The 26916-nt window shown below is 37.2% G+C and overlaps 1 protein-coding gene across 1 annotated transcript in view; it reads right to left on the bottom strand.

The window, feature by feature from the left end:
• Nucleotides 1-90: 90 nt before the first annotated feature.
• Nucleotides 91-26916, bottom strand: part of tmem198aa (transmembrane protein 198aa) — a 28949-nt gene continuing 2123 nt past the window's right edge. Inside the window, exons 2-7 of the mRNA XM_011489659.4 lie at nucleotides 14270-14518; nucleotides 10638-10876; nucleotides 8919-9131; nucleotides 8719-8842; nucleotides 4100-4404; nucleotides 91-2414 (exon numbers count right to left, since the gene is read on the bottom strand). Of these exons, the coding sequence (XP_011487961.1) occupies nucleotides 2265-2414; nucleotides 4100-4404; nucleotides 8719-8842; nucleotides 8919-9131; nucleotides 10638-10876; nucleotides 14270-14408 (1170 nt within the window). The 5' untranslated portion in view covers nucleotides 14409-14518 and the 3' untranslated portion in view covers nucleotides 91-2264. The remainder of the gene's footprint in view (nucleotides 2415-4099; nucleotides 4405-8718; nucleotides 8843-8918; nucleotides 9132-10637; nucleotides 10877-14269; nucleotides 14519-26916) is intronic.

Below are 26916 nucleotides of genomic sequence, written 5' to 3' on the forward strand. Positions count from 1 at the left end.
GTCTCCTGCAACTTTCCTTTTTTTCTAAAACTAAATTAATAAATCAGTCAAATTTAAAAAATGTAAAGGGGAACCAAATCAGTCAAATGATTCAAGGTTCAGTTACTTTATTTTTATTTTTTATTATAATCAAATGTTTAAACAGCAGTATGAGAAGTGCCTCTTCAACCAGCCAAAGGAAATACATACAGTAAAATTTTAACGGAACAGATCTATTCCATTGCAAAATAACCAACTGAATGAGTGGTTATGGTCACAGCATAAACATGAAACCAAACATTTGTACAATAAAAAGATTATTTACATCTAAATATTTACAGGCAAAAGAGTTTCCACCACAAAGACTGTGTATAGGCAGGCAGTGACAAAATAACAGAAGAAAAAAAAAAAACAACAGGGATGAAACAAATGTTAGTTTTTGCACCAAGATTACAAACAAAAGATAGTGATCACATTCAAATATCCCCACCCTTCCCAAAAATGTTGCTAAAATAGCAAAAATACCCCCCCCCCCAAAAAAATAAAAATAAAAAAATAAAACCCACAACAGGGCTGAGGTGTATGCAGAAGAAGGGCTGCCCAGCCATTACTACAATGGGTGATCAGAATAGTACAGTACAGACACAGAACAGTAGGCGGATGACAGAACACATGCCTTTTTCAATCCCCTAAACAAAGGGAATAGAGAGAAGATGGACAAAAGACCAAACCAGGTTGGAGTTTGGCACTTGACATCCATGACACGAGACATTAGACACTTATACAGGAATTATCATGCAGTTATGAAGTATACTGTGAATCTCAAGTCTTGCCGAGTCCAAGTACCAATCTTCATGTACATGAAGGGGTCAGTACTTGAAGTAGGATTGTTTTTCTCTCTTTATCCTGAAAATACAAAAGGTACATGTATAACACAAACAAAGTGACCATCCTGAAGTAGAATATGACAACTATTCCCGAGTTCTTGATTCTTGGCCACGCCATTTGTGACTTATTATGGTCATATTTTGCATTGATGGAGCACACGTAGGACATTTCCTTTCCAGCATTGTTCAAGTAGAAAACAGTTCTTCTTCTGTTATAAAAGACCAAAAAAAAAAGTCAGAACCAGATTCCCTTTGTTGGATGTCTCACAGAAAATCGTGGAGCATGCACCTCCTTGAAATTCAAAGAGAGTAACACCCTGATGCTTGTGCACACAAACGAGTAGTTCAAAAGACAGCAGTAAACATTAGAGGGCGCCATTTGTTAAACACCCTTATCTTCTCTCTTTGTTGTCTTTTTATTCCCTCTCTTTGTGACACAAACTGGAAAATATTAATGTTTCAAACATATTCAAATTGTCACATAAATCTCCTAAATATTCCTTTTGTAGTTAAATCCCACGTGGGAAAAGTGGAAATAACCGGCAGAAAAGGGTCATGAAAGCACTTGAAGACATGTCAACATGTGCTGTACCTTCACAGCTCACAAATCTTTAACGAGGAGGAAAAGAAACTATAACATTAAGTCATTGGAACACAGAGGAAAGTGATGAGGAGTAAACAAGCTCTCCTTGAAAAATGGCAACAATGAAAGCCGTGCAAATAAAAATCAAACAATTCTGTTTAATTAGATGCCATTCAAAAATGGGTCCCTCTTTTTTTAATCTGGCAGGTCCATCTCTAAAACTGTCACTTTAGCAGTAAAACACGGAAGATCTGCCTCTTAGCTTCAGACGTTTGCTTCTATAGTTTACCATTTCTTCAAAGCTACAAAATGAAATGTTGCAATACTCAGGAATAATGCAAATCAGCTCTTTCTCTGGAATGGTGTGGTTCACATTTGAAGTGCGGTGTTTTGATCATTTTTCCCTTCCGAGAAAGTTCCACAGAAAATGGCTTCACTGGGCTGTAACAGTTCACTTCATTACACAAAAACAAGTTCATTTTTTTTGTGTTTCCTTAAGAGACATTCCGAACATAAACATGGCAAGCAAAAAAATTCAGACAATCCAAGCTTTCAAAAAAAAGAAAGAATTGTATTCTGATTTTCCTTTTTGTTTTTACCAAGAACAAAATATAATCAGAATGAGCAAATAACTAGAAACACCACCTTCAGCAGTTCTAGAAGGAGAAATCCGTTGGGGGTTATGTCCCACCCTCATTAGGACCAACTTAGCTCCTGCTGCTTAACAGGCATTGGAATATATTAGCGTAGTAGGGTTAGGGTTTGAAGTAAGCTGGAATTGTGTGCTTGTGTTTGGATTTAGAGACTTCACTGCCTCAGATGCGAACTGCAGGTCCACTGGACGTGGTGAGGGGCACTTGAGAGCCACAGTCGTAGTCCAGATCGGCCATCCGAGATCGACTGATCCGACTGTGCGAGTAAACCCGTTTGTCCGTGTGTCTGTCTCTGAAACTCCTGATGTAGCTCTGCAGACAAACAGGGAAAAATGTTTACCCAAAAGTACATAAGATTTGAGTAAAGACAACAATACATAAACCTTTACCTGCCTGTAGTTTTTATTTTTCAACCTATATGCTACTGCTGCCGATCATTAATATTAACTGTTTATGAATTAATTAAACTTTGGCTTGGACAATTTTCTCTGATGCTACGTTCTCACTGGGCATGTGATGTGCGTTCTTAAACACGCAGAACACAGGTTCCCAAACGTGCTTTTATCATAGGTGCGAAAGGTCGAACCAAGGTAAATCTTGCACCAGGCTTTTTCCTTTGCAGTTCTATTGCAATATATGAAAGACTTCGTGTCATTTAACAATTTTTTACTTCCGTCAATGAAAAAAGATGTCTCCATACATCAGACAGACTAAATCTGAGTCCCTTATTGGTCAAAGTTCCACTAGTTTAACTAACTCAACGCATGTTCCATGGCTGCACGTTTTGTACGAAGAGGCCAGAAACAGACTTAAAAACTTGGGTAGCAATGGCTGAACATGAGGGTTTTGAGCGCAGAAGCATTTAAACAGACTTTTCATTGGAAGTGGTCCCTTGAATGCACGTTTGTGAGCCCAATGTGAACGTAGCGCAAGACATAAAGGGAGAAATTTATAAAAATTTAATATTCACCAGTTGCAAAATGTTGCACGTGAAAACCAGATAGAGGGCAGTAAAGCAAATACCTTTACTTGCTCAGTCTACAGCCACTTTAACCTGCACTAACTGCATTCAATTTTCTGCTGGATTCACTGACCTTTAAATCAACAGAGAACTGTTATACCTCCTGAGCTGTAAAGCCCTGGTACAAAACAGAAATGTAGGAAATGTCTACTCAAGCTTTTCAAGAGTACTTCATCTCTGGAGACTACAAAACAATACACATTATCCACAGTACTCTTTTAGAACCTGTGCCTGCATTAGCATACTGCAGGATAAATGCATTTAGTTTCACATGAACGTCTGCCCAGAGGCAATGTTCTCACATCAATGTTCAGTCTAAAAGCAAGGACAACTGACCCCATAATTCCAGCTCCATATCTATAAATTCATGTATCACAGCTCCAAGGAGTATAAAAGTCTCAGTTTCTAAATCCGTTTTCTACAAATCCCATCCCCTCCTGAAGTGTGACTTTAGGCAGGATTTCTCTGAGAAATTAAGTGATAAGGACTTTGGTCGATATTCTCGTACAGGAGGAGGTTGTAAGGCATTGTTTCACCCAATTTATCCTTTTTTAAAAAGGCAATTAAAAAGCAGCAGTTGTATTTTTTAAGGAATATCTAAATTGTTCTGGTCAAAACAAGGCCAGAGAATAAACAGACCTTCAATAGAAATCTGCAGAAACAGCTGCAGAGAGGGCGGGGACAGTTCTGCAGTTTTGCTCACAGGCAGCAGGACTGGCGTTTGCACAGACTAACAATGGCAGATGCTGGATTCACTGTGCCTGTTAAACTTTTATTCTTTTTGTGAGAGTAAATTTCCATTTCCAGGTGTGGATTACATCCATTGTACTTTTTGCTTCAGACAATTATGTAAATGCAGCTAAATCAAAGCAGAGACTTCAAAGGTGCTTTAAATCCCAAACTAGAACATGGACAGATTGGACTGCAGCTTACGTGTTCAAAATCTCTGTTTAATTTGGAGTTTCTGTCATCTTACCGGTGACAGCACATCTCCGTCAAAACGTTTCTTTGGATTCGGCTTGCGATGGTAGCCAGGCTCTGTCTGCGATGGAAGTGGAGGGACTTTAGGAGGCTGAGAGCTCTGATTTTGGTGATGAAGATGGGATGCTGTTGGGTGGTGGTACTGCTGGTGGTGGTGATGGGTGTGAGATTTTTGCTTAAAAACGTTCTTCTGGTTCTGTCGCTTCTTCTTTTTCTTGTTCTCCTTTTCTTTTTTCAGCTTCTCTTCCCTTTGCTTGAGCCGCATGAGTTGGATCTTCCTCTGTTGTCGACTAAGAACCACTGGAACAGGACGGGCAAAAACAAGGGAGAAAGAGAACAATGGGTAAGCAAACAAGAGTTGGAAAGGCCCACTCTGATGAAAATCATGTTTTTGGTGTTTTTTAACACGTTCTTGTGTCATTTTTCTCATGATGGACGACATATATAAAGACAATTAGGCTCAGAATTACATTCCTGAGTATTTCTTTTTTTCAATTCATTGTTAATCAGGAGCAGACAAAAAAATGCTGTTGGAAAAAAAAAAGCTCATTTGCTCCCAGCAACAGGGAGCGGAAGAGGGGCGGGGTAGCCCACAATTCAGAGGTTTCTAGTGAACTCAGTCCTGGAAACCGGCATAATCATAAATAAAAGACCACTTTATAGTAGATCAAAAGATGATCTGAGTGGGACTTCAAGATTTTTTTTTATCAAACTAAACACCATACAGCAGTTGCTAAGCAGAGAAGAAAGATTAAAGGAAAGATAAAACATAGGTGACCCAGTAGATTGGGATCTACTTCATTCATTTTTTTAAACCTAAACATCTATTGGCTTTAAAAACCCTTGTGCTATCTTAGATGACCTCACCCTTGCATTGACGTGTTATTCCTACCATGACAAAGGTGGATAAAGGTGGAAAGATTTCATGTAATCCATGGACAGCAGTGAGGTTCACAAATCATTGAAGAAAAAAGGTTCAGCGCACTGTCTAGTGGGTCTAGATGACCCTACTCCCAATGTTAAAGTGCCTAGGATAGCACAAGGGTTACATAACGTAGGTGAACTCTTTCCTGAGAAAAAAAAAAACTTCACAAATTTTCTGATTTGCTTTATCCCAGTTATAAGATGCTCTGATTTATTGTGAATGTGTTTTTGCCATATTCACACCCTCCTCAGTGTAGGATGCTCTAAATCTATCCTTCTTACTGCATCTGACGATCTAAATGATTACTCTTTACTTAACGGAATTTCAGAGCAGCGGTTTAGTGAAGCAGCCTGAGAGATCTTTAAATTTAAACTTTGTGAAGCGGATAAAATGTTTACATTCTGAGCAGGCTGTATGTGTGTGATTTTCTTGCCATTTTGAAGGTGGTTGGTGTGGGCGTTTTATTAAAGCCTCTTATTGTTTCTTTGTGAGGGGATATCAGGCACCATCTGCCATTGAGATTGTGTAACAACCACCCCCCTCTCATTTTCTCTTTCCCAGTTACCCCTACCTCGGGCCCCTCCAGCGATGTGTGTGTGTGTGTGTGTGTGCTCCATGTCTTTATAATAGCAACCCTTGTTGCTCCATTAAGGACATTTCAGCACTCAAGAATGTATTTAATAGTCCATTTGAGAATTTAAGGATAAAGATAGAGGGGATTTTCAGTAATGGACTTGACTTGTTTGATTAGACTCGACTTAATTTATTCATGTCTGTCTCGTCTGATATTCAATCAGCTGACAGCTGATTTTCCTCGCTGCTCCACTTGAGCGCCCTGCTTACCCACTGTGCCCCACTTCATTACCCATACCCATAGCCTTTCCTCGTTTCCACATCTTTCTGCAAAATCCCCCCTTTTGTTATTTCACTGGAGCTTGCCACCATAAAAGAACAGCTCTTACAGTTGATAGCTTATAGCAAAAACTCATTTGTACAGTGTTCATTTAAACGGCATCAGGCCTATTCAGCAATCACCAGTAATCAGAGTAACAGCAGTGTTTTCTCCTCATTGCCTTTCCGGTCACGCAACTGATAGGAAAATAGCAAAATGTTTCTGTGTCATCATAATCCCACTATTTAATTTATTTATATTGAAGTTTATTTTACTTTTAGAATGAGGTCTCTGGAATGCCATAATTCTAAATAAACATTCAATTAAGGAAGTGAAAAACAATTTAAAAAAATGTATTCACGCCTTGCTAAGTATCTATGGTATCTTCCAATGTTAAAGTCCCACTCTGACCATCTTTTGATATATTGTAAAAGCGCTCCCACTGGTATTTTAATTAGTACTATGCCATTTTTAGCCAAAATCCAAAAACCTGCGTTGTTTTCTAGGACATAATTTCTGCAGAGCAGCAGTAGTTCATTAGAAATTCCCTTCTGAGTTGTGGGTGGGACTGTTGACATGGAGCAACTCCATCGTTCCCCTCTCCCCTCTCTCAAGCAGGAGCTTGTGGCGTATTTAATACGTCACAAATACGCTCTTTTTAAGGTGTCATTTTTACATCTGCTCCCGATTCAGAATGAGTTTAATAAAGAAATACACTGAAATGCAATCTTAATCTTCTTAATATATGCTCTCCATCATCAAAGAAATGCCCTAAGAAGATGTTAAAAACACCAAAAACACAATTTACATTGGAGTGGGTCCTTAAATCGATTATCAGAGACCACATGTGACTTTTGTTTTTGCGGCACTGTTTGTCCAAGATCAATACTAGTAAAAGAAAAACGTGCAAAAGATCTGTGCCTCTGGAATGAAGACTATGCACTAATATTTTTCCTGAACACTTGATCTAAATAGGAATAATGTGTTTGTGCCCAGAATGTTTTCTTTTTGTATTAGCATTTGTGTGTTTGAATCACCATCTGTGTTTTGGCTGCCTTTAGAACAGGAGGAGGCTACGTCCGTCGATAACAGATTCTACTGAAAACACTAATGCTGGTATATTTTTAACCGTCTCTTACACAATCCTTCAATTTCAATCACACAAATACACACACACACACAGACACAAAAGCCTTTTGTGCAAGATTTAACAAATACTTATTTTCAGCTGAGTTTATGCCACTATTTAAAGAAAAATTACTTGAAGTATAAAATAAACTCAGATTAACAAAAAAATATTTTGAATAAATGTGGAAAAGGGGAAAGGAGAATTTGCAATCATGGCTGCTATTTGCCAGTCCTTGACGACCTGTGCAGTTGTGTGAAGCTACGTGTCAAAACTGTTGTTTGCTGATCTTCTGCACTCAGATGTGTTGACACAATACCAAGACGGAAAGACTTAGCGATCATTTAAAGAACAACTCCAATTATATTGTGTTTTTAGTGTTTTTAAAATCTTCTTGTGCCATTTTTCTCATGATGGAGGACATATATGAAAAAATTTAACTTCAAAATTGCATTTCTGAGTATTTCTTTATTCAAATTGTTGTGAATCAGGGGCAGAGGAAAAAATGCAGTTTGAAAAAAGTGTATTTGTGTTGTAGAATATACGCTGGATGGGCCATAAGCTCCCTGCTGCACTCTATTCTGATGCATCCAATGGTAGACAAATAGATACATGTATCTCTTAATTTTTGTCATCTGAACTGGCATTTGGCTCAAAAGTGATAGCTCCGACATTGCTCATCATTTTTGTTGCACCAATAATGTTAGGTCGGTGGTGTGAGGGGCTGTAAGATAGCTCTCACCAACGGAGAGGAAACAAGTCAGAAGCAAATTTTCTGATGAATTCCTGCCATTTTGAATAAACAATACAGTAAATGACAGGTTTCTAATTTTGGCTGAAGATGGCGTAATCTTAATTAGGAGAGCACTGAGAACGCTTCTGTAATAGATCAGAAGGTAATCCGCACGGGCCTTTAAAGTAAACAACTTTTGCAACATCTCAGCTTGACAAAGGTCAGAAAATCAGGATATAATGTTGATATAATAAAAATCACACATGTAGATTTTAGATATTACTTGCCTTAGAGCATTTTCATGATAAAAGAAATAACAATAGGGTCTTGTTTTTCTTGTCCATGTTTGAAGTATAAAAGCCTATATTTCTACTTGACAAAAACATAGAGGAACTCTTAATCTGACTTTTTTCAGGGCTATAAAAAGGTTTAACTAAGAATTGTAACATAATGTTCTGTTTTTAAAGCCTAGTGTTTGTGTATATTTGTGACTAAATACTCATCCAAAAGCCATTTAAAAAAAGAAGTGTGAAAAAAACCCAGCTAGTTTGGAGTTTTTTAGTTTAACACGATACTAGTTATACATGTAGCTGTTATTTTTTCAAAAGAAAAGGTGTTTCAATGATCAAATCAAAGATCCGACCTACATGATGAATTTGACATTTAGAAAAATGTGGATACATTTATGCCTACAAATCTCAAACAACAAAATGTCAAATACTAAACCTTACGGGGCCTTGATAAGATATTGATTCTAAGAATAGAGTTTGGCTCTATTTTCAAAAAATACTTTCTGACATGGTGTAATATTATATAATTTACTACTTACATTTCTTGGGAATAAGAGATTAACTTCGTAAACTGTCTAAGTAGACCCTCAGGAGTTTTTCTTTTTTAATCAGATGGTTATTAATCATATTTGGGGCCTCCACACTTACCCTCTGTGTGGGAAAATCCCTCAGCAGTCACTTTCCATTGGATCAGTACTCCAAGGAGGGCCAGGACAGGCCAGACCCCCATGATGACCCATGTAAACCAGCACAATGGCTTCTTTGGTGCCACCTATTAGGATTACAAAAATTAAAGTTTCATCTTAAAGAGCAACTTCTGCTTTAGTGAAACACAACCTCTTCCTCACCTTGAGTCTCTCATAGATATAGTTCACTAAAGCAAAGAGCTCTATAAAGTAATCCACTGTGACAGTGATGATTGCAGAGCCAAACGTGGCTGTGGACAAGGTGACGAAGCAGCGCTGCCACTGCAGAGTCAGAACAGCAAACAAAGTTCCAGAGCCCAGGAGGATACCCACAGGAACCCACACAGTTTTGGGATGATAGAACTCCTCCATGACCTGAGCAAAACAAAGGAAAATACTTTTATGCCCCATTTCCTTTGGCAGCTATTTCAAAAAAATCATTTTCGTGAAAGCATTCATTACAAAACTGATAGGTAAAGGATTTTTTTTATGGTTGCAATAAAACCTGCTGTTTTATGTTGCCATCTATGTACTTTTATAAGCTGTTGATTTTCTATTATAATATTGCTGTCTATGAAACTATTCATATCTAACAAAACAGTACGATTTGAAGAAATTAAAAAATATACTATTTTTGTATGCCATGTTACTGTAGACTTCAATGTTAATAACATTTTAAACTAACTACTCCCACCACTCTAACTAAACCTTCTCCTTCCTTGTTCTGCACTACAGTATTCTCTCATATTTAAAAAAAGTGGCCCCAATGCTACAATTAAAGAAGCAGTTCTAAACACTGTTAGTTTATTCATATTTAAACCTTTCACACTAAAAATAATTTGCTGGCTGACGTGACTCACAAATTACAACTGTAGATTATTGCGTAATTCAGATTTTTATAAGGAAGCATCATATTTTGTATATTAAGAAGCAGAAAAATTAAATGTAATAATAACAAATTTCAGGTAAGTAACTGAAATAATGAAAACAGCTCTAGATAATTTTCTTTGACTATCAAAAAAAATTCCCTACAACCAAACTTTTTTGTAAAATAGCTGTGTTTTTTCACTTAAATAAAATTGCTTATTAGTAATTGGAGTTAAATTTCACTTTATTCAGTTTAAAATGTATGGAATTGTAATGTCCCTATGATCTTTTCTCTCTAACATCTGCTCAACTAACTATTGTCCTTCCATACGTATTGTACATCTCTGGCTGAGATAGAAATATGTCTTTCACAATGCTTAGCAGATTCTTATGTGCATACATTTTTGTTGAAAAAACTGAACTAATTTAAATTATTCATCCTATTACCAAAAAACCTTCCTAAAGTAAAACAAAAGGTTTTGTAAAATTATATTTAAAAAACTTCTTTAAATGCTGGGTATTCTTGATTTTTTTTTCAATTGCAAAGAGAACAAATATTTAGCTTATCAAGCTTTTATTCTAGCAAGTAGTTTTCCTGAGTATTTCCATCTGAAAAGGTTTAGATACTGTCACAATAGTTATTTGAAAGCGAGAATCAATTCAATGAGTGCCCTGGAAACAATGGTTTATAGGTCTGTGCTCACATTAATTTACAAGTTTTGAATTTCCTCTGCATAAAGTCTCTGCTGAGGCCTCTTGTAACTTGTCGCTGTTGGTTTCTGTTCTCAGATATTTAAAAATTAGCTTGCTTCAACAATGCAGAGTGACTGGCATACATAAAAACTGAACCTTAAGTATACAAGGAGCAAGCACACGTTTTCTGTGTTTCTGCTCTTATAGGCCAGGCCTGCAATCATTAACATAATTCAGCAAATCTATAACACGTTTTTTTCACAAAGTAAAAATAATATCAAAAAAAGTAAAAAATTAATAAATATATATATATATATTTACCACTAAGGATGCAATTCCAGCCAGCAGGCCCAACAGCAGACCCACCATAAACAGTCCCACACTACGGACCAACATGGTCACCAGGCCACACAGGGTCCCAATGCCAAGGCCGATGCCCACAGATGCCTCCACACTCAGCTGGGTGTCCATCACTCTCTCTTTGTAGCACAGCATGAAGATGACCACAGAGCCAAACATCAGGCCAGTGAGGAACAGCACGGCCTTGAAGCATCGATAACCTGAAAAACACAAAGGTGAGTGTTCGCATAACCACACATAACAACCAGAAACTGAAGTCATCCGGGTGCAATGAGCCATTGTGGTGTAATGTCAGGCACTCATTGAGTGAGACAGACTGAGACACATCAGGCAGAGATTAAATACTAAAACAAAAAAAATTAGAGGAACTTATGAATTTTTAAATAAAAATTTAACAAATGGTACTTTTAATGTTGCTTAAAATGAGGTTAAACTTATTTCTATCATGAGTCATTAAAATCTCTGAATTTTCAAATCAGAATTATTTTTGTTATAATATTGCATCAAGATATAACTGCTTTAAAACCAGTGACATGAAACTATGAAAATATTTAACTTTAAATTTCATTTTCTCTCAATTTATATTTTGATTTTCTACACACAGCAGTTTTCTGTAAAGGAAAAATATACAAAATAACAATCTAGACAGATTTTGTAGGGTTTTAGCAAAGAAAAGTTTTAGATTCATTTCTCAGTACTTGAAATCTAAAAAAAAAAGTTCCATTGTCAAAATCAATCCCCACTCTCTCAATTAAAATTTGTTTTGAATTAATGACATATCATGATTTTGCATTGATGGCATATTTTTGCAGACGCCTCTAGAAATTCAAAGAAAAGATCAGCAAGTAAACAGGATGTGTGCACACATTTATTTGGTGGAAAAGAAAATAAAGAATGTTAGATTGCTGGAGAATATTCTAACAAATAAAGTGACTCAAAACCTCTTCAGGGCAGCTTTAATACATGTGAATCATCACATGTGAAAAAAAAGGTCAGACATATATTAGTCAGCAGCCTTGATGGGAGGGAAAACACATCTGCTTTCCTTCCAGTCCTCAATTTCTGAAAGATATTTTTCTTTCTGATTCAACGCATTTTATTTGAATCAAAAATGAAAGGAAGAAGAGTGTCACCAGACTAAAACTAAGCTTATCAAAAGTTCACATCTCTGTGGCCTTTGCTTCCATGTTTATTAATGTTTGTGTCGTCTTTTATTTTCTCAGTGTCTGTCTTTCTTCCTCTGAATGGACTCTGTCTCGAGGGGGCCCAACCTCAGATTGTTATCTTTGTGTAATCGGGCATTGCACAGCTGAGCCGCACAATACTTTTCCTCTCATCCAAGCAACTGTCCATGCTCCTCCCTTGTGACCATAACTCGTTTAATTGACGGGCCATTTGTAGCTTTCTCTGCTCCCTCTTTTCAGTCTTGTGTGCTCTTCTTCCAGCTAATATGTGTGTGTGTGTGTGTGTGTGTGTGTGTGTGTGTGTGTGTGTGTAGGGGGGGCTGCTGTCCTCTTCACTGCTGTTTGCCCCTCTGTGACAGAATGCCTGAAGGGGTACTAGTCTGATGTAGCCACCGCAGCCTTTCTGTGGTTTCTACCCCCACCCTGAGAAGATAATTGTTTCTTTGCAGCAGCTGCTGCAGCAATTCTCCATTCTTGTTCGCCTATATTTGATGATCCCCATCGTTCTAACAATGATTTCAGAAATATATTACTTTTCCTTAACTGTTCACAATTTTGAGCTGACCTTTCGCTGACTCCTCTCTATCTCTCATTTCTCATCCTCCTGTGAGTTTCGGGTTTTCTTTCAGGAAAATCATAGCATAGTGGACATTTGGCAAGTATTTCAGGCTTACTTATATTTTTGCAATTTGTGTTTTCAGTTTGTTAGACTTCACTAAAGTAAGCCAATCAAATTCTACTGTTTTTAACTGTTTCATTCAACCTTTTTAAAGGCATTCTAATGAAAATGGTCTTTTTTTTGTGTTTTATTAACATCTTCCTGTAGCATTTTTCTCATGATGTAGGAAATTTATATAGAAAATTAGTATTATAACTGTGTTTTTGAGTAGTTCCTTGTCCAAATCTTTGTGAATTAGGAGTAAAAAAATGCTGTTTGAAAAAGCTTGTCATTGTTTAGTTAAAAAAACTACGATTAGCAAGCCACAAACTCCCTTTTCTGCTCCATTCTAATCCGTCCACTTCCAGACAAATAGATCCATGTACGTCTTTGTTGTCTTCATCTAAACTGGCATCTGGCTCGAAACTGTATGGCTGGATAGCTATGATATTGCTGGCCATTTATGATGCACCACTAATGTTAGGTTGGGGGGCTGTAAGTTAGTTTGAGAGTGTAAAAAGAGGGAAAATGAGCGCTGGCTTACTTCCACACTACAACTCAGAAGCAAATTTCTAATGAACACCTGCCGCTATGCAGAAACTATGTCCTAGAAAACAACACAGGTTTTTTGATTTTGACAAAAAAACAGTATAATCATAACTAAAACACCACTGGGAACACTTTTAAAATAGATTCAAAGATGTATAGAGTGGGACTTTAAGGATTTTTTTTAAGTTCAATTTTTCAAAATCAAAAGCAGAACTTTTTTTGTTGCATTTTTGATAATTTAAAAGCTTTCTGGACTTTAAATGACTACCATTAGGGCTCCTTTTATGCTCAGATAAGTAAGAATCATTACATATTTTGTTTATACAATTTTGCTATTTCTGAGGTAAAACAATAATCAATCAGCTTAGTAATTATTTCATGCATTGGCAGGAAAAGCACACACATCAGTGTGAGGTTCAGGGGCCAGGGTGGGTTAGTTTGTTTCGCTTTCTAGATTGGTTGTGGGGTTTCCGGGTTCTTTGGGCCTTTATTTTGGTTACTTCCGGTTTCTCCCGTTTGTGTTGCCTCCACCTTTACTTCTGTTTATGAATTGCACCTGTTCGCACACCTGTTGTTCATCATTGCTGTGTATTTAAGTTCCTCCACCCAGTGTCTGTCACGGGATCGTTTTGCATTCTTTGTACTTCGAGATTAAAGGAAAGATAGAGAAACCTTGATTCAACGTACCTCTGTGTTCCTGCTTTTGCATCCACGCGTCGAGCCTGACAGTCGTGTCAGAAAGCCCTCGCTGGCATTCAGGACTTGAGGTTAAACATTTGTCTCCTTAGTAGTTCATTTGGACACATTTGTGGCAAAGAAATAATTGTTGCCATTTTAACTAATAGTGAAACTTTTACCCTGAAAACTACAACTGTTAGAAAAACAATATTTTTTCCCCAATGCTGACATAAAGCTTTAACCTCTATTTTAAAAGTGTGGGTAACAGTATCGGACATTTAAATAAATGTGTTGTGTCTTCTCTCTGATTACTTTTGTTGTATACCCACTTTCTGCAAGAAATTAGGCTGATTCCTTAAATACTGTTTATGATGCCATTAAATCTTTCCCTTGATTATAAAGGCGTTAATGAGAGCTCTTCTGCTTTGGAGTTTTAATGATCTCACTCAAACTCTTTAATAGTTGTCTTCTATCTTTTCTATACATTTCTGCAAGAAAAGTGGATTTTTTTTAGTTAAACTTACCAAAGAAGCAGTAGATGATTCCAAAGAGGCAACACATGGAGCAGACCACGGAGGGCACTATCTCATATCTCCTCTCGATCTCCTGGTCACACTTCAGCCCCACCTCAGCCAAACCCAGCAGCTTGCTGGTGGAGGTCATGGTGATCGAAGTGGAGGGGGGGCAGAGTCTGATGAAAGAAGAGGACAGGCCAGAAGAGGATCTGTATGGATTTCTGGATCAGCAGGCCTCACCCATGGAGATGCATCTGCCTGCAAACAAGAGAAAAAGACTGATGAAGAGGACAGCAGCGAGGTAAGAAAGGAAACGGAGTGATTATTGATTGCTCTTTGTGAGTACTCAGCTGTGAGTGCTGATGGTGCAATAAGCGTTGTTACAAGACATAGTCAAGTGTTGCTGCAGACCAAAAGTGATGCAGCAACTTTAACTCATAGTAACTTGGAAAAGCAAGGTTGCCACAAATAGATGGCAATAGTTTGAAAGTGTTGCACCAGCTGCAAAGGAAAAGTGAAAATGATGGGATCTACATGCAGATTTGTGCACATATAGTGAGAAAGCTTTCCATCAGCTTATCAAACCCAAAAACAAAATGTTTGGGTTCTTAAAAATAAAAAAAATTGGATTTTACTTTTAAGAGTGGATCAAAGTACCAGCAGAACATCACACAAATTCTGTAAATGCTTCTAACCCTGATCCACGGGATCGGTATTGCCTATAATGTGCATCAAACAGGAAGGAAAATGGCAAAAGGAAGCAAATTGGCTCTGAATCAAATTGCATGAAAAACAGCCGCTTTTAGATTTGTGAGTGCTTACCTCATTTTGAAGCTAAAAGGTACACCTGTGTCATTTTCTTCTCTTAAAAACTGTAAATCTCAGCCTGAGCTTATAAAACTTGAGAACTTGAGACAATCCACTTACACTATGCACTCCTTTTTTTGTCTGACTAAGTCTTCAATTTCAGCTCACCAAATTATTTCTTATGACCACTTTTTTCATAAATACTTTTTAAACAAACGTTGCGATATGATGCAGAGAAACTGCAGCTTATCTACAAAAAATGTATGTAAATGGGATATGTTGACTTTTTTTTAGAAATCAAAAGAAGAAATCATAAAACTTTAAAAATATCTTAAAAATATAGAGTAATCTCAGGACATAAAGATATAGTATAATATTGCATTAAGAAATCCTGTGCGTACTTAAAAAAATAAAAAGAATATCTTTTAGAACTGGTTAGCAGCTTGAAATGAGAAAAACCTAAAGGAACTCAACAGGAAATAATATAGAAACACTGTAGGGAAAAATACATTTCCATAAAAAAAATATCAAAGTATGTTTGCTCAAATTTAATCTTGCCAAAAACCTACACCACTGCACTGCATCAGGATTACTGTACCACAGCCTTTATGGTATCAGGCAAACGCCCACACATCTCCACGTTCATTAGGCACCAAATCCCAGTGGTCTCATATCTTGCTGTGACACAAATTAGGTCTTTTTAGTCAGCAGACACACACGGTGGATACACTTAAATGAAAACATTAATGCATTAGTACGGTATCATGTTGCTTGGCTGTATCTGTTGAAAGACACTCTGAGAACACTGAAAGTGTTTTAAGCTACTCCACTTTCCAAACTCTTTTTCCTTACTATTGTGAGTCAAGGGTGTGTTTGGAAACTGGAAATAAAAAAATCTGATATCCTCCTATCAGTCTCAGTTTAGTTAAAATGACTGTGTTCAAACAGATTATGACAAGATTTAGAGGCTCTCATCCTTACCGTATTTACATCATATGATTATTTTGTGGAGCTATTACAATAGCGCTCAAAGAAAATCCTCTTCTCTTTACCATCTGTACTCAAAGAACACAGTTTTCTTACTGTCAGGTGGGTTTCGTGCTGTAAATGAAAACTGTTTTTCTGGATTTGTGGCAACCTAATTCTTTTGCTTAAGGTCAATACACTTTACATGATGACCCATATGTTATCTCTCTTTGCTCCATCATGCCTATTATGGACTCATCTTGATCACACACATGCATACACACACATACACACACACCAACTGTCTCAGCAGCAAAACGCCTGTGGCCTCAAATACACACTCACATTTTTCTGTGTAGTCCACAACACAACGAACATCTGAAAATAAACAGAGAAGAAACAAGACCAAAAGCTTTGCTGTGATCACATTTAATTCTAAAATATGCTTTAAAAAAGGAACTAAGGCAACTTAAATCTACTTTTTCATCTTCTAATCTGTTTTTTCCCTTTCAGGTTCACTGGGTGCCGCAGCCTATCCCAGCCATTTTCACATTTACACCTATGGACAAGTTAGAGTAACCAATTAACCCATGAAGCATTTTAGGACGGTGGGAGGAAGCCGGAGTCCATGGAAAAAACCCACTCATGCCTGGGGAGATCATGCAAACTCCACACAGTCAGGCCCCCCAGTTGGTACTTGAACTGGGGGCCTTCTTGCTGTGAGGCAAGAGCGCAAACCACTGCTCCACCATGCAGCCACACTTTAATCTATAAACAGCAACATGATTTCAATTATTAAAAAAAGATTATACAGCAACATGAATTAAATGAGCAAGAATACAGCTCTGAAATTGTAAGAATGTTACCCAAAACATATACAAGAAAATGGAAAAATATTATAATTATGATTGTCTGAAGAGGCTATGTCATTGAAGTAAGATTGTGCTCTCAATGCTTTATCACAAATGATTTCATTCAAAGTTCCTGCCGGTTAAGTTCCTAGAAGAAAGATTGTTTATTTTTTTTTGAAATTGCACAGCTGCAACTTCACAAAAAAAGGAAAAAGGTTTTCCCTGAAATGGAAATGGTTGTCATCCACAAAAGAACATTAAATTACTACTAAAAATATTAACACAGGATATTATATTTCTGACCTCAAGAATATCTTAACATTACAGTTCTCTGTAATCTAGCTAATTTGGAATTATATTGTCTTGTATTATATCTATGCTTATGCTGGCTGAATTGTAATTGTTTGCAGCTGTTTTAAACAAGTTTCTTTTTTTCTTTTTTTTTTTTACAATTTAACAAAGTTCAGACATATAAGGCTTGCTTTCTAAGTTCATAAGTGATAGGTTAACTGTACATAGACTGACTGAAGGTTTGTGTTGTATTGCTCAGATTTTGGTTCAATAGCAATAGACATCTATGAAAATTGATCATAGAATTAAACCTCAGCACTGACAAATGTCAAATTCTCATGAATTCCTTATTTAGCAATTTTTGGAGAACTTCTTATTAGGAACTCCTAAACACATACTTCCGTTTAAGACACACATTTGAAGAGTGGACCTTTATGAACTGAAATTGAACTTTTACAAAAACAAAAATCTCATTCTCTGAATTACTTGGAATCATAGCTTAGATATCATGCGAGGCAACAGGTACCAGCAGTAAACTCATGATGATGAAGCTAATGGACTTGCTGCTAAAAATAGGTCTTAATAAAGATTAAAGCCTCTGTCTTTCTGAAAACAGCAAAGTGTTTGTCGTGAAATGCTTGTTTGAATATTATTTTGTTCACATTTTGTCTTGTGTTTCTGTGCAGGCTGACTGTGACTCCGCCCATTTACCCGTTCACCTGTTGAGGAGTCAAGCATAGCCTCAGTGTTGGTCAGTCTTGCGTGAAATTTCTTCTGTGTCTATGTTCCTTAAGCTATGGGCCTCGTAAATAAATCCTTGGGACTTTTCTACATCCTCGCTTGTGATTCTTTCTGCATCTAGGTTCTAACCTGCTTGCATGACCGTGACAGGGTTGTTACATGTTACTGCACCACTTGTAAGGTTCAAGTAAAATCCCCAAATTCGGCTCTAAAAAGATATGAAATATTTCGTTTGGTTGCAGCTGTGCCTGCTGATGTGTCAAAGTGTCCTTAGGCAAGACAATGAACCCCATGTTACTCCTGGTGGTCTGTCTTGCATGGCAAGAGCTTTGAACCTTAATAAAGATAAAGTCCCAAACAAGTATATATACTTAGTTTATAGACTTATACATATGTAATTTCCCATTTACCATGAAGACTCATGAATACTATTGCTTTGTGGTATCTGCCCCTTTGCCAGCTAACACAATAAAAAGGGTAAAATCCTTACTTTTGAAATACATTCTTTGAAAATGACTGTTTTTTTCTTGAATCTGATACTACCACTCAAACATAATAGAGAAATTATGTAGAGGGGGAAGTCAAAAATTCTTGGATGTAGGGCTGGGTTGCTTAGAAACGCAGTCTGTTTTAACAAGCAAACCCTGCTCCATGCTATGCTATAAATGATTTGCTGCTTTACAATCAAAGGAAGAAAAGAGTGTCATGCAATTAGCCCCCAGGCTCGTAGGTTGGACAGCAATAACATAAAAGGAAAAAAGGGATCCAGATCCAAGTATAGAAATGTAAAAAAAAAAAATTTCTGAGAAAATTAGTTTTCTCAGAAAACTTTTGAATTTAGCTTTAAGCTAAAAATCTCATTTTACAAACTGGCTCCTGAGATAAAAACTGGGAAATAACTAATGACGGAGTTTAAGTGGAAAAACGGATGATTTAAAAACACCTATCAAATATGTGTTGCTGACTATAACGAAAGAAGCTGCATTCTCAGTCATCCCACCCTGACACTAAGTTCAATATTTGGTCTCATTTATTTGTAGCCTACTGCCCTGTTATGCCCCCAGCTCCATCCTCAGAGAAGGAGCTAGGTTGGAAAATGGTCAGAACAAGGAGGAGTTAAAACAGCATATTATGCAACAATGTCACGTCTTGTCTGTTGCTATAACAACCAGCAGTGGTAGTAAGACCACGCAAATAAGACGTGGAACTTGTCTCCATGGGAATGTGCATGCTAAGAGCCAATCCATGACAGCTTCTTTGAGACTCCTGGCTGCAGATAGCCCTGACCTTTGACCCTATTCAGCTAGCTCCTCTTTAGAGTTTGTTCACACGATAAGGTTTCCCCTTCATTAGCAGGAACTGCATTACCACAAGCAAAAGTATGGTGCAAAAACCCTGGTTGTGGTGCATCTTTTTATTTCCCCCTGCTAGCACGGAGGATTAATTTTCAAAAGAAAAGCATGATTTATCTTTTCAATAAATACACCTAAATGTTCATATATGCACCAAGCTAATGTTTTGCTTCAAAGTAAAATAGGTTCCAAATCACAATTAATCAGTTGACAGTGTTTTACCTTCATACATAAAGCTAAACTAAATTATGCTTTTATTTTTTTACACTTTACACTGGAAGTTTGTCATTTGTAGCCCTTATACCCAATCAACACACAACCACTGACCACAACTAAGAACTGTTTTACAGACTATTTATGGGTAGTAGGACCAGAAAATAAGTTATACTAAGAAACTAGTGACCATAGTGGAAATTGACAATAAGTGCATCAAAAACATAAATTGCTGCACTTTTACATGAAACACTTTTTTCTTTAAACCCTTGTGCTATCCTAGGCACTTTAACATTGGGAGTTGGGTCATCTAGACCCACTAGACAGTGCTCTGAACCTTTTTTCTTCAATGATTTGTGAACCTCACTGGTGTCCATGGATTACATGAAATCTTTCCACCTTTATCCACCTTTGTCATGGTAGGAAGAACACATCAATATAAGGGTGGGGTCATCTAAGATAGCACAAGGGTTACTGTCGGTGAATAAAATGTTTTCCAATTAAAAATGATGATTACCCAATCTTAATTAATTTGAAAAATATAAAAAAATAAGGAAAATATTGATAGTGAAAGTTGTACTTTTATTTTAGCTAATTTTGTTTAATATCGTGCAAGTGATGCATTAATTTTTATAATTTAATGTTTTTAGTTAATAGTCAAATAATCACATCCCCTATGTTTAGAGGGAGTTTATTATTTTACTCCCGTCAATTAGAATTATTTTAATAATTATAGATTTATACTCTAATATTACAACAATTATTATTTTACTATCAAAACATCATATAATATTGTTGTTTATTTTATTCATCCATGCTTTAAATAAACATAAGTCATGTCTTTGCTAAGTATGACTGATTGACTGATTGAAGTATGTGATTTGCTCCCATTTTAAAATGGAAGCAAAATGTGACTACCACCCATACCATTTGTGTACATCAAGCTCAAAATGACTCATTTTCCCTCGACTCCACTTACCAGCTCTGGAGTGTATGAACTCTGCATTGAGATCAAACTCTAAATGATGACTCACAGGCTCACTTTCTTATAGGGAAGTATACAGCCCGGCGTTACACCACCAGCGCTCCTGACACAAATCAAAGTTCACATGATGATTTCTGCAGCCGTATCCTTGCTATCCTGTCCAATAATAACCAGCCAATAATGATAGGACACACATCAAGAGTACTAGCAGCATAATGAACTTCCTGCATGCTGATGGAATCAGTCTATTTTCCTGTCTTCCGTTTAATAGCACAGATCTAAGCTTTGCATAATAGGTTTTGAAGTTGCTTTTGCTCCTTGTTCTAAAGTTGTAATAACTCAGCTCTGGCTGTCTGCTTTATCCTGTTCATGAGAGAGCAAGCACCTCAACTGACATGTTCAAATTCAAAACAGCTAGTTTTCAATAAATGAAAATGAACATAATTCATTTTCCATTTGCACACTGGATAAAAAACAGAACAGTGATCTTCATGCCGTGCTGTGCTGTGCAGAAACTGAAAGTGACGGTTAGGGTGCTCTCCTCCAATTTACTGTGATGTATCGTAACATGGATGTGCACACGTTTGTTTTCCCTCCCTTTTCCCTGCTGTGAAACAAATTTGATTTTTTAATTTTATACTGATATAGGGGAGCTGTGGAGGGGAAAAAACGGAATGGGATTGACAGTGTCTGTGTGTGTCTGAAGGTGTTTGTGTTGTGTGTCAGCATGAATATTTCAGAAGTGCCTCACTGACTGTCTGCTGTCAAGCATTACAAGAATGAGGACACACTGATCTTTTGGGAGAGGATTTATGGAGATGGACAGGCAGCTAAAGGGGGAGAAAGAGTGCAATGACACTTCTGCATGATGAGCACATTATAGTGCACGTGTGAAAAGCTGTGGATCCTAAAGGTAAAAAGTGTAACTGCAGAAATACAACTATTTAAAAAATACCTGTATTTTGCTGGCACAAGAACGGCATTAGATTTACTTTTGAAACTTAGAAGGTATCTACAAACCATCCATCTTCTTAACCTATTCGATTTCCTTCTTGAGTCACAGGGTCACTGGAGCCCTGAAGGCCAAAAGGCAGGCTCTGAATGGTTTGATCTAAAACATGCAAATAATGAATGGCGGTAGTGTGAATTTTTGTGTCATACTGTCCGGACAGATTGACTTAAGCTCTGCAGGTTCTTGGTTGTATCTGTTTCACAGTGGAGGTCAGTAAGCTGGAGCTCAGTGTGGATAAGCAACCTTAAGTTAGTCTTAAGTGAAACAGCTCTACGTTTTACTTGCTAATGCCCTTTTGCTAATACCATTAAAGCCAATATCGACATGTCAGGTCTGTGTTTGTCTAATCAGGTTAACAAGATACTACAGCAGAGAGTAAACATAGGGAAACGTTGACATGAGTTGTGCATGCAGAAGTCATGTTTGAGTCAAACCAAACCATTGGAAAAGAGGTAAGCCTGCCCACACTTCCTATACTCTCTCTGTCCCATTAGCTTACAGCCTCTCCCAATCCCAGCCTAACATTACCAATGCAACAACAAAGAAGAGCAATACTGGAGCTATCCAGCCATACAGTTTTAGCCAGATGCAAGCTTGAATGAAGAAAACAAAGATGTATATGGATCTATTTGTCTACAAGTGGATGCATCGGTGGGAGCTTGTGGTCCGCCGACTTTAGCACCTACATCACTTTGACAAGCTTTTTTTAACAGAATTTTTGCATCTGCTCCTGATACACAACAATTTGAATAAAGAAATACTCTGAAATGCAACTTTCAGCTTAATTTTCTTAAATATATGTCCTCCATCTTAGGAAAATTGCCACAAGAAAGTTCAAAAACCAAATTTTCATTGGTGTGAGCCAATAATCTAAATTTTATTTTGCAGTCCAGCAAAAATATCTATATATTTATTTGAACTCACTCTTGATAAATATATGGAATGAATGTTTCTGGCTCGCTGAGACCAAACTACAGTATTTACGTCATAAAGTGTATTTGCACTGATTTTCTTTTTGCTATCGCCTTAGTTGTTTATCATCATTACTACCTATGAAACAGCATCATAGAAGAAACTTGTCTCCTTGAAAGGTCTTTAGTTTTTAGCTGTAAAAAAAAAGAATTCCGACACAATTTAATGTCCTTTGTTTCTATTTTAGATAAGCAAGATCATTTATGGAAATGTCATTCTATGATTACAAACAGGTTGCCTGTGCTTCTGTCTAACCCGTCTGCCACCAGACAAAATACTGCTGTGTGTGTGTTGATAATGAACATTTCCTACACAATCACTGAGCTTGTTTGAACAATAGTCATTGCAAAGACCAAAGATGTTTCCTGATGAGATAACAATACCTATTTAGGTTAGACTTAGGGCTACGTTGCAAATTTAGATCATTTTTTTCATTAAATTGGGCAATAAAGTCCAGTTAAGATTGGTTAGGGTTAACATTAATAAAAATAATTATTTTTAGCAAAAACTGATAAGCCTTGGGCGCATTTGTGTTTGCACAAAGCAGCATTTAAAAATATAGACCACATGTTAAAGTTTAAGGTCAACTAAATCTAGTTCTGATATTTAATTTATGACACCTCATAAATTATTACATTTTAGCATCCCACCGAAGAGGATGACATTTTTTATTCTTAGAAATAAACCTTGCAGCAACATGACAGCACAGTGAGTGCAGCGTTTAAATAAACAACAGTACATGAGTACTGGTGACCTTTGCTTTCCAAAAGAGGCTTCCACCTAGATAACAAGTATGACAGTTGTACACTAATTACCATTTACTTGTACTGTGGTGTAAGCAGTGTGGAGAAGAAAGAATAAAAGCTGATTCTGTTAAGCATACTAATAAAACAATAGTAAAAAAAAAAAAAAAGAGTAGAATATTTTTAAAGCTCTATTTTTAAATGCAGACTGGAAAAACAGGCCTGGAAAAACGCCTGAGTAATTCACTGGATGACACTTCCCCCAACTGCTCCCCCTGTAAGATCCAAGTTCCTGCATCTTAGAGGTCTTCTCCTTGTGCCTCAGCACATCTGTTCTCAAACCAACCCTTCCATATTTATACTCATTTTTGCCTATTCAGGGTCACAAAGTTGCTGAAGCCTACACAGCTACTGTCAGGTGAAGGTGGGGATCACTCTACACCTGTCCATCCACTCAGAGACAGATGACCACTCACATATTCACACCTGAGGGACAATTTAGTCACCAGTTAATTTATTAACCTATTAAGCATGTCTATGGACTGTGGGAGGAAGCCAGATCACCCAAAGAAAACCCATGCATGCATGATGTGAACATGCAAGCCACAGACAGAAAAGACCCAGCTGGGATTTGAACCAAGGCTTTCTAGCGTTGAGGACAGAGTGCTAACCACTACACCGACCTGCAGCTTCTCAAAATATTAAATTATACTATATATGTTATAATATTAGACCATAAAAGTCACAACAACAAACAGATTATATTATTTTGGGGAAAGAAATACAGATTTATTGTGTCTTGGGAGATCTTAACTGATATTTTAAAAGTCATGCCTTATAATGTAAAAATCTGTTATAACCAGGCAGTTTCTTGGATAAAATGTGATCTGAAGGTAAATATAAAGTTAATAAACCAGTCTAATTTCCCTTGATGATGTGATTGAAAGATAAACAGCCTGTGTGCTACTGCATGTGAGCACATATGAGGCTGGCCACAGTGCTGATCCCTGTGTAAGCCTTGGTCATTGCTCGTGGCCTGCAGGTGAGGTGACAGGGGAGTAAAGAGGCTTTCATCAGATTACAGCTCTCTCTGTCTTTCACTGGCTCTCTTTTTTAGCAGCGTATCTCTCTCTGCTTCTTCAAACTGCTTTACTTCATCTCATTTTTTCTCCTTTGCTCAACCAGTTTTAAGCTGCAGTGTTAACGTTGTGTTCAGTTCTGCAAAAATTCATTTGTCTTTTCCCAAAAGTCCAAAAGAGATGATAGAAAAGGGGAGCCATTTGAAGTTATTTTCAAATATTTTTTTATGCTCTAAGTTGTATTTGTTTGGTTTTAGGGTAAAAAAAATGTCTCTGCATAATAGAAAACCATTACAAACAAACTTAAAAAAAAGTGTGAATGTCTGGAAAAAACAAAAACCTAAAGAAAAAGCTTTAGAAATCAAAACAATCCTTTTGAGCATTGATAAAGGAAACACAACAAAAAGCATTTTTTTGACAAGGTAACAAAAAATACACAAGATTTCTACTGAAATATGAAACATTTTTTAAAGTTTTTATTTGTAAAATGCAGTTTTTTATTTATTTATTGTTTTTTAAAGATCAACTTTGGTCATCTTTTGATCTATTTTAATGGTGTTTCCAGAGGTATTTTAATATCATTAAGCTGATTTTAGCCAAAGTTAAAAAACTGTTGTTTTTAGTACATACTTTCTGCACTGTGGCAGGAATCAATCAGAAATTTGCCTCCGAGTTGTGAGTGAAACTATTGGTGCAAAGCAACCCTGACTCCTCTTCCCATCATCCATAACTGAGAGCTATCTTTTTACACTCTCTCTTGCTAGCTTACAGCCCCTCACCCCACCAACCAAACATCACCGGTACAAAAAAAAAAAATGGCGAGCAATACTGGAGGTGTCCAGCGGTACAGTTTTGAGCCACAGGCCAGGAAAACAAAGATGTACATGGATCTAGTCATCTACAAGTGGATGCATTAGAATGGAGCAGAGCAAGGAGAATGTGGCCCTCCCATTATATTTTCTACCGAACAACTATAACCTTTTTTTAAACTGGATCTTTTTTATTAAAAACACTATTTGATAGCCAGCTACACACTAAAATTGTTTACAAGATTTTTAATAGCGTTTAGCTGCCTTGAAATGTCTTATAATTTTTTTGAAGAACCTGCTGAAGACAAAACTAAATCTAAATGTCTTGTTTTCTTGAACAAGTACGATCCTTTCAGTTTTGTCTTTGTCTGTTTTTAACGCTGCCATTGTTGTAGTTTTTGTCTTTTCCATTTCATCCGCACATCATGATTAAAGCTGCAGTGTTCAAGCAAGCTGCTTATGACACTGATATATTATCAACTGACTAGGCTGATGTGCTGAACACGCCATCGCACAGCCTGTTTAGACATCCAGCAGTCAGAAACATTAGCATTTAGAGTCTTGCATCTGATCACCAAACACAGTCAATATTCGGCCTCTTTTTCAGGTCTGGTAACTCTGCATCAGCCTCTTTTCTCCAAGTAATAACTCCAGAGCTGAATGTGATGGTTTACACAGGAATGCTCATTTGTTGAAAACATGCATCTGCTGCTGCAATTTGGATGATGAGATTAGAGGGACTGAGGCAGAACAGAAAAGTTGGGGTGCTGTAAATCCAAACCAATTAGCTGAAAGATGTTAAAGAGCGGAAGGGAAGTACAGCGCAGTTTAACGATAACACAAAATCCTTTTTCCATTTCTAGAAGTATTGATTAAAGTCTGTAGCACTCATGCACACACAGTGGTCCTGAGTGAGTGAAAGAATGTATTTTTGCTTCCAGGAATGAAACAGTTTGTTTAGTCTCAAAGGGGTGAAAAACTGCAGCCTGCGGGGACATATTTCATCACTGAGTAACACGTATTAAAGAAATCATTGCCTTTACTTGATGTTGACGACGCTACTCATAGTTTTGTCTCTCTATGCCTGTCATCCATGCTTGCATTTAACTGTAACTGTTTTTTTTCCTCCTTGCTCTGCGTGTTGATGTTTCATGTGGCGGCACGAGCAACAGCACGTGTTTGCATGCAGCACAGATGAGGGCCGCCCAATCACCTCCCAGCATGGAAAACAGGATAAATCTGTGCGAGGACAGCTATGTCTGCATATAAAAAAAACAGTTCTTTGCACCAAAACGCACAATAGGGCTGATGGAACTGAAGTGTCAGCTTTGATGATATGCAAGGACTCTTGCAGCCACAACATAACAGCTAAATGCATGCATGCATTACGCCACATTGCCAGAGGCTCTTACATATGAGTCGAACAATCCATGTCAAACTACAGGCTCCTTTCGTGACACTTTCGACATCACATTGATGGACATCGACCAGTTTTTTTCTGTCTGCCAGAGGTGCTTGCATTGTTTTAAAAGGCCTGCAGTGGCGACATAATGAACACAACACTAGCACTTTAGACAATTATATGTGATGTGAGAGTTTGGGGGAAAAGGCAGCGAGAAAGACAGCACTGTTGGGTACTAATTGGATTAGGAATGACTTTACCCTTTCCCTCCCCTCCATGCTCATCCTTCTGATTCTTTGGTTCCCTTTGGATCTGTCTCACTTTTTTGTTGCTGTTATTACATTTCTCTATTTGTAGGTACATGTTATACCACTGTCATGCCATTTGTCCATTGTCTTACTGTTTTACTTTTCTTAAATCTCTCTTTTTACCA

The sequence above is a fragment of the Oryzias latipes genome, chromosome 21, assembly GCF_053564925.1.
Source record: "Oryzias latipes strain Hd-rR chromosome 21, Olatipes_Hd-rR_3.1".
Lineage (NCBI taxonomy): Eukaryota > Metazoa > Chordata > Actinopteri > Beloniformes > Adrianichthyidae > Oryzias > Oryzias latipes.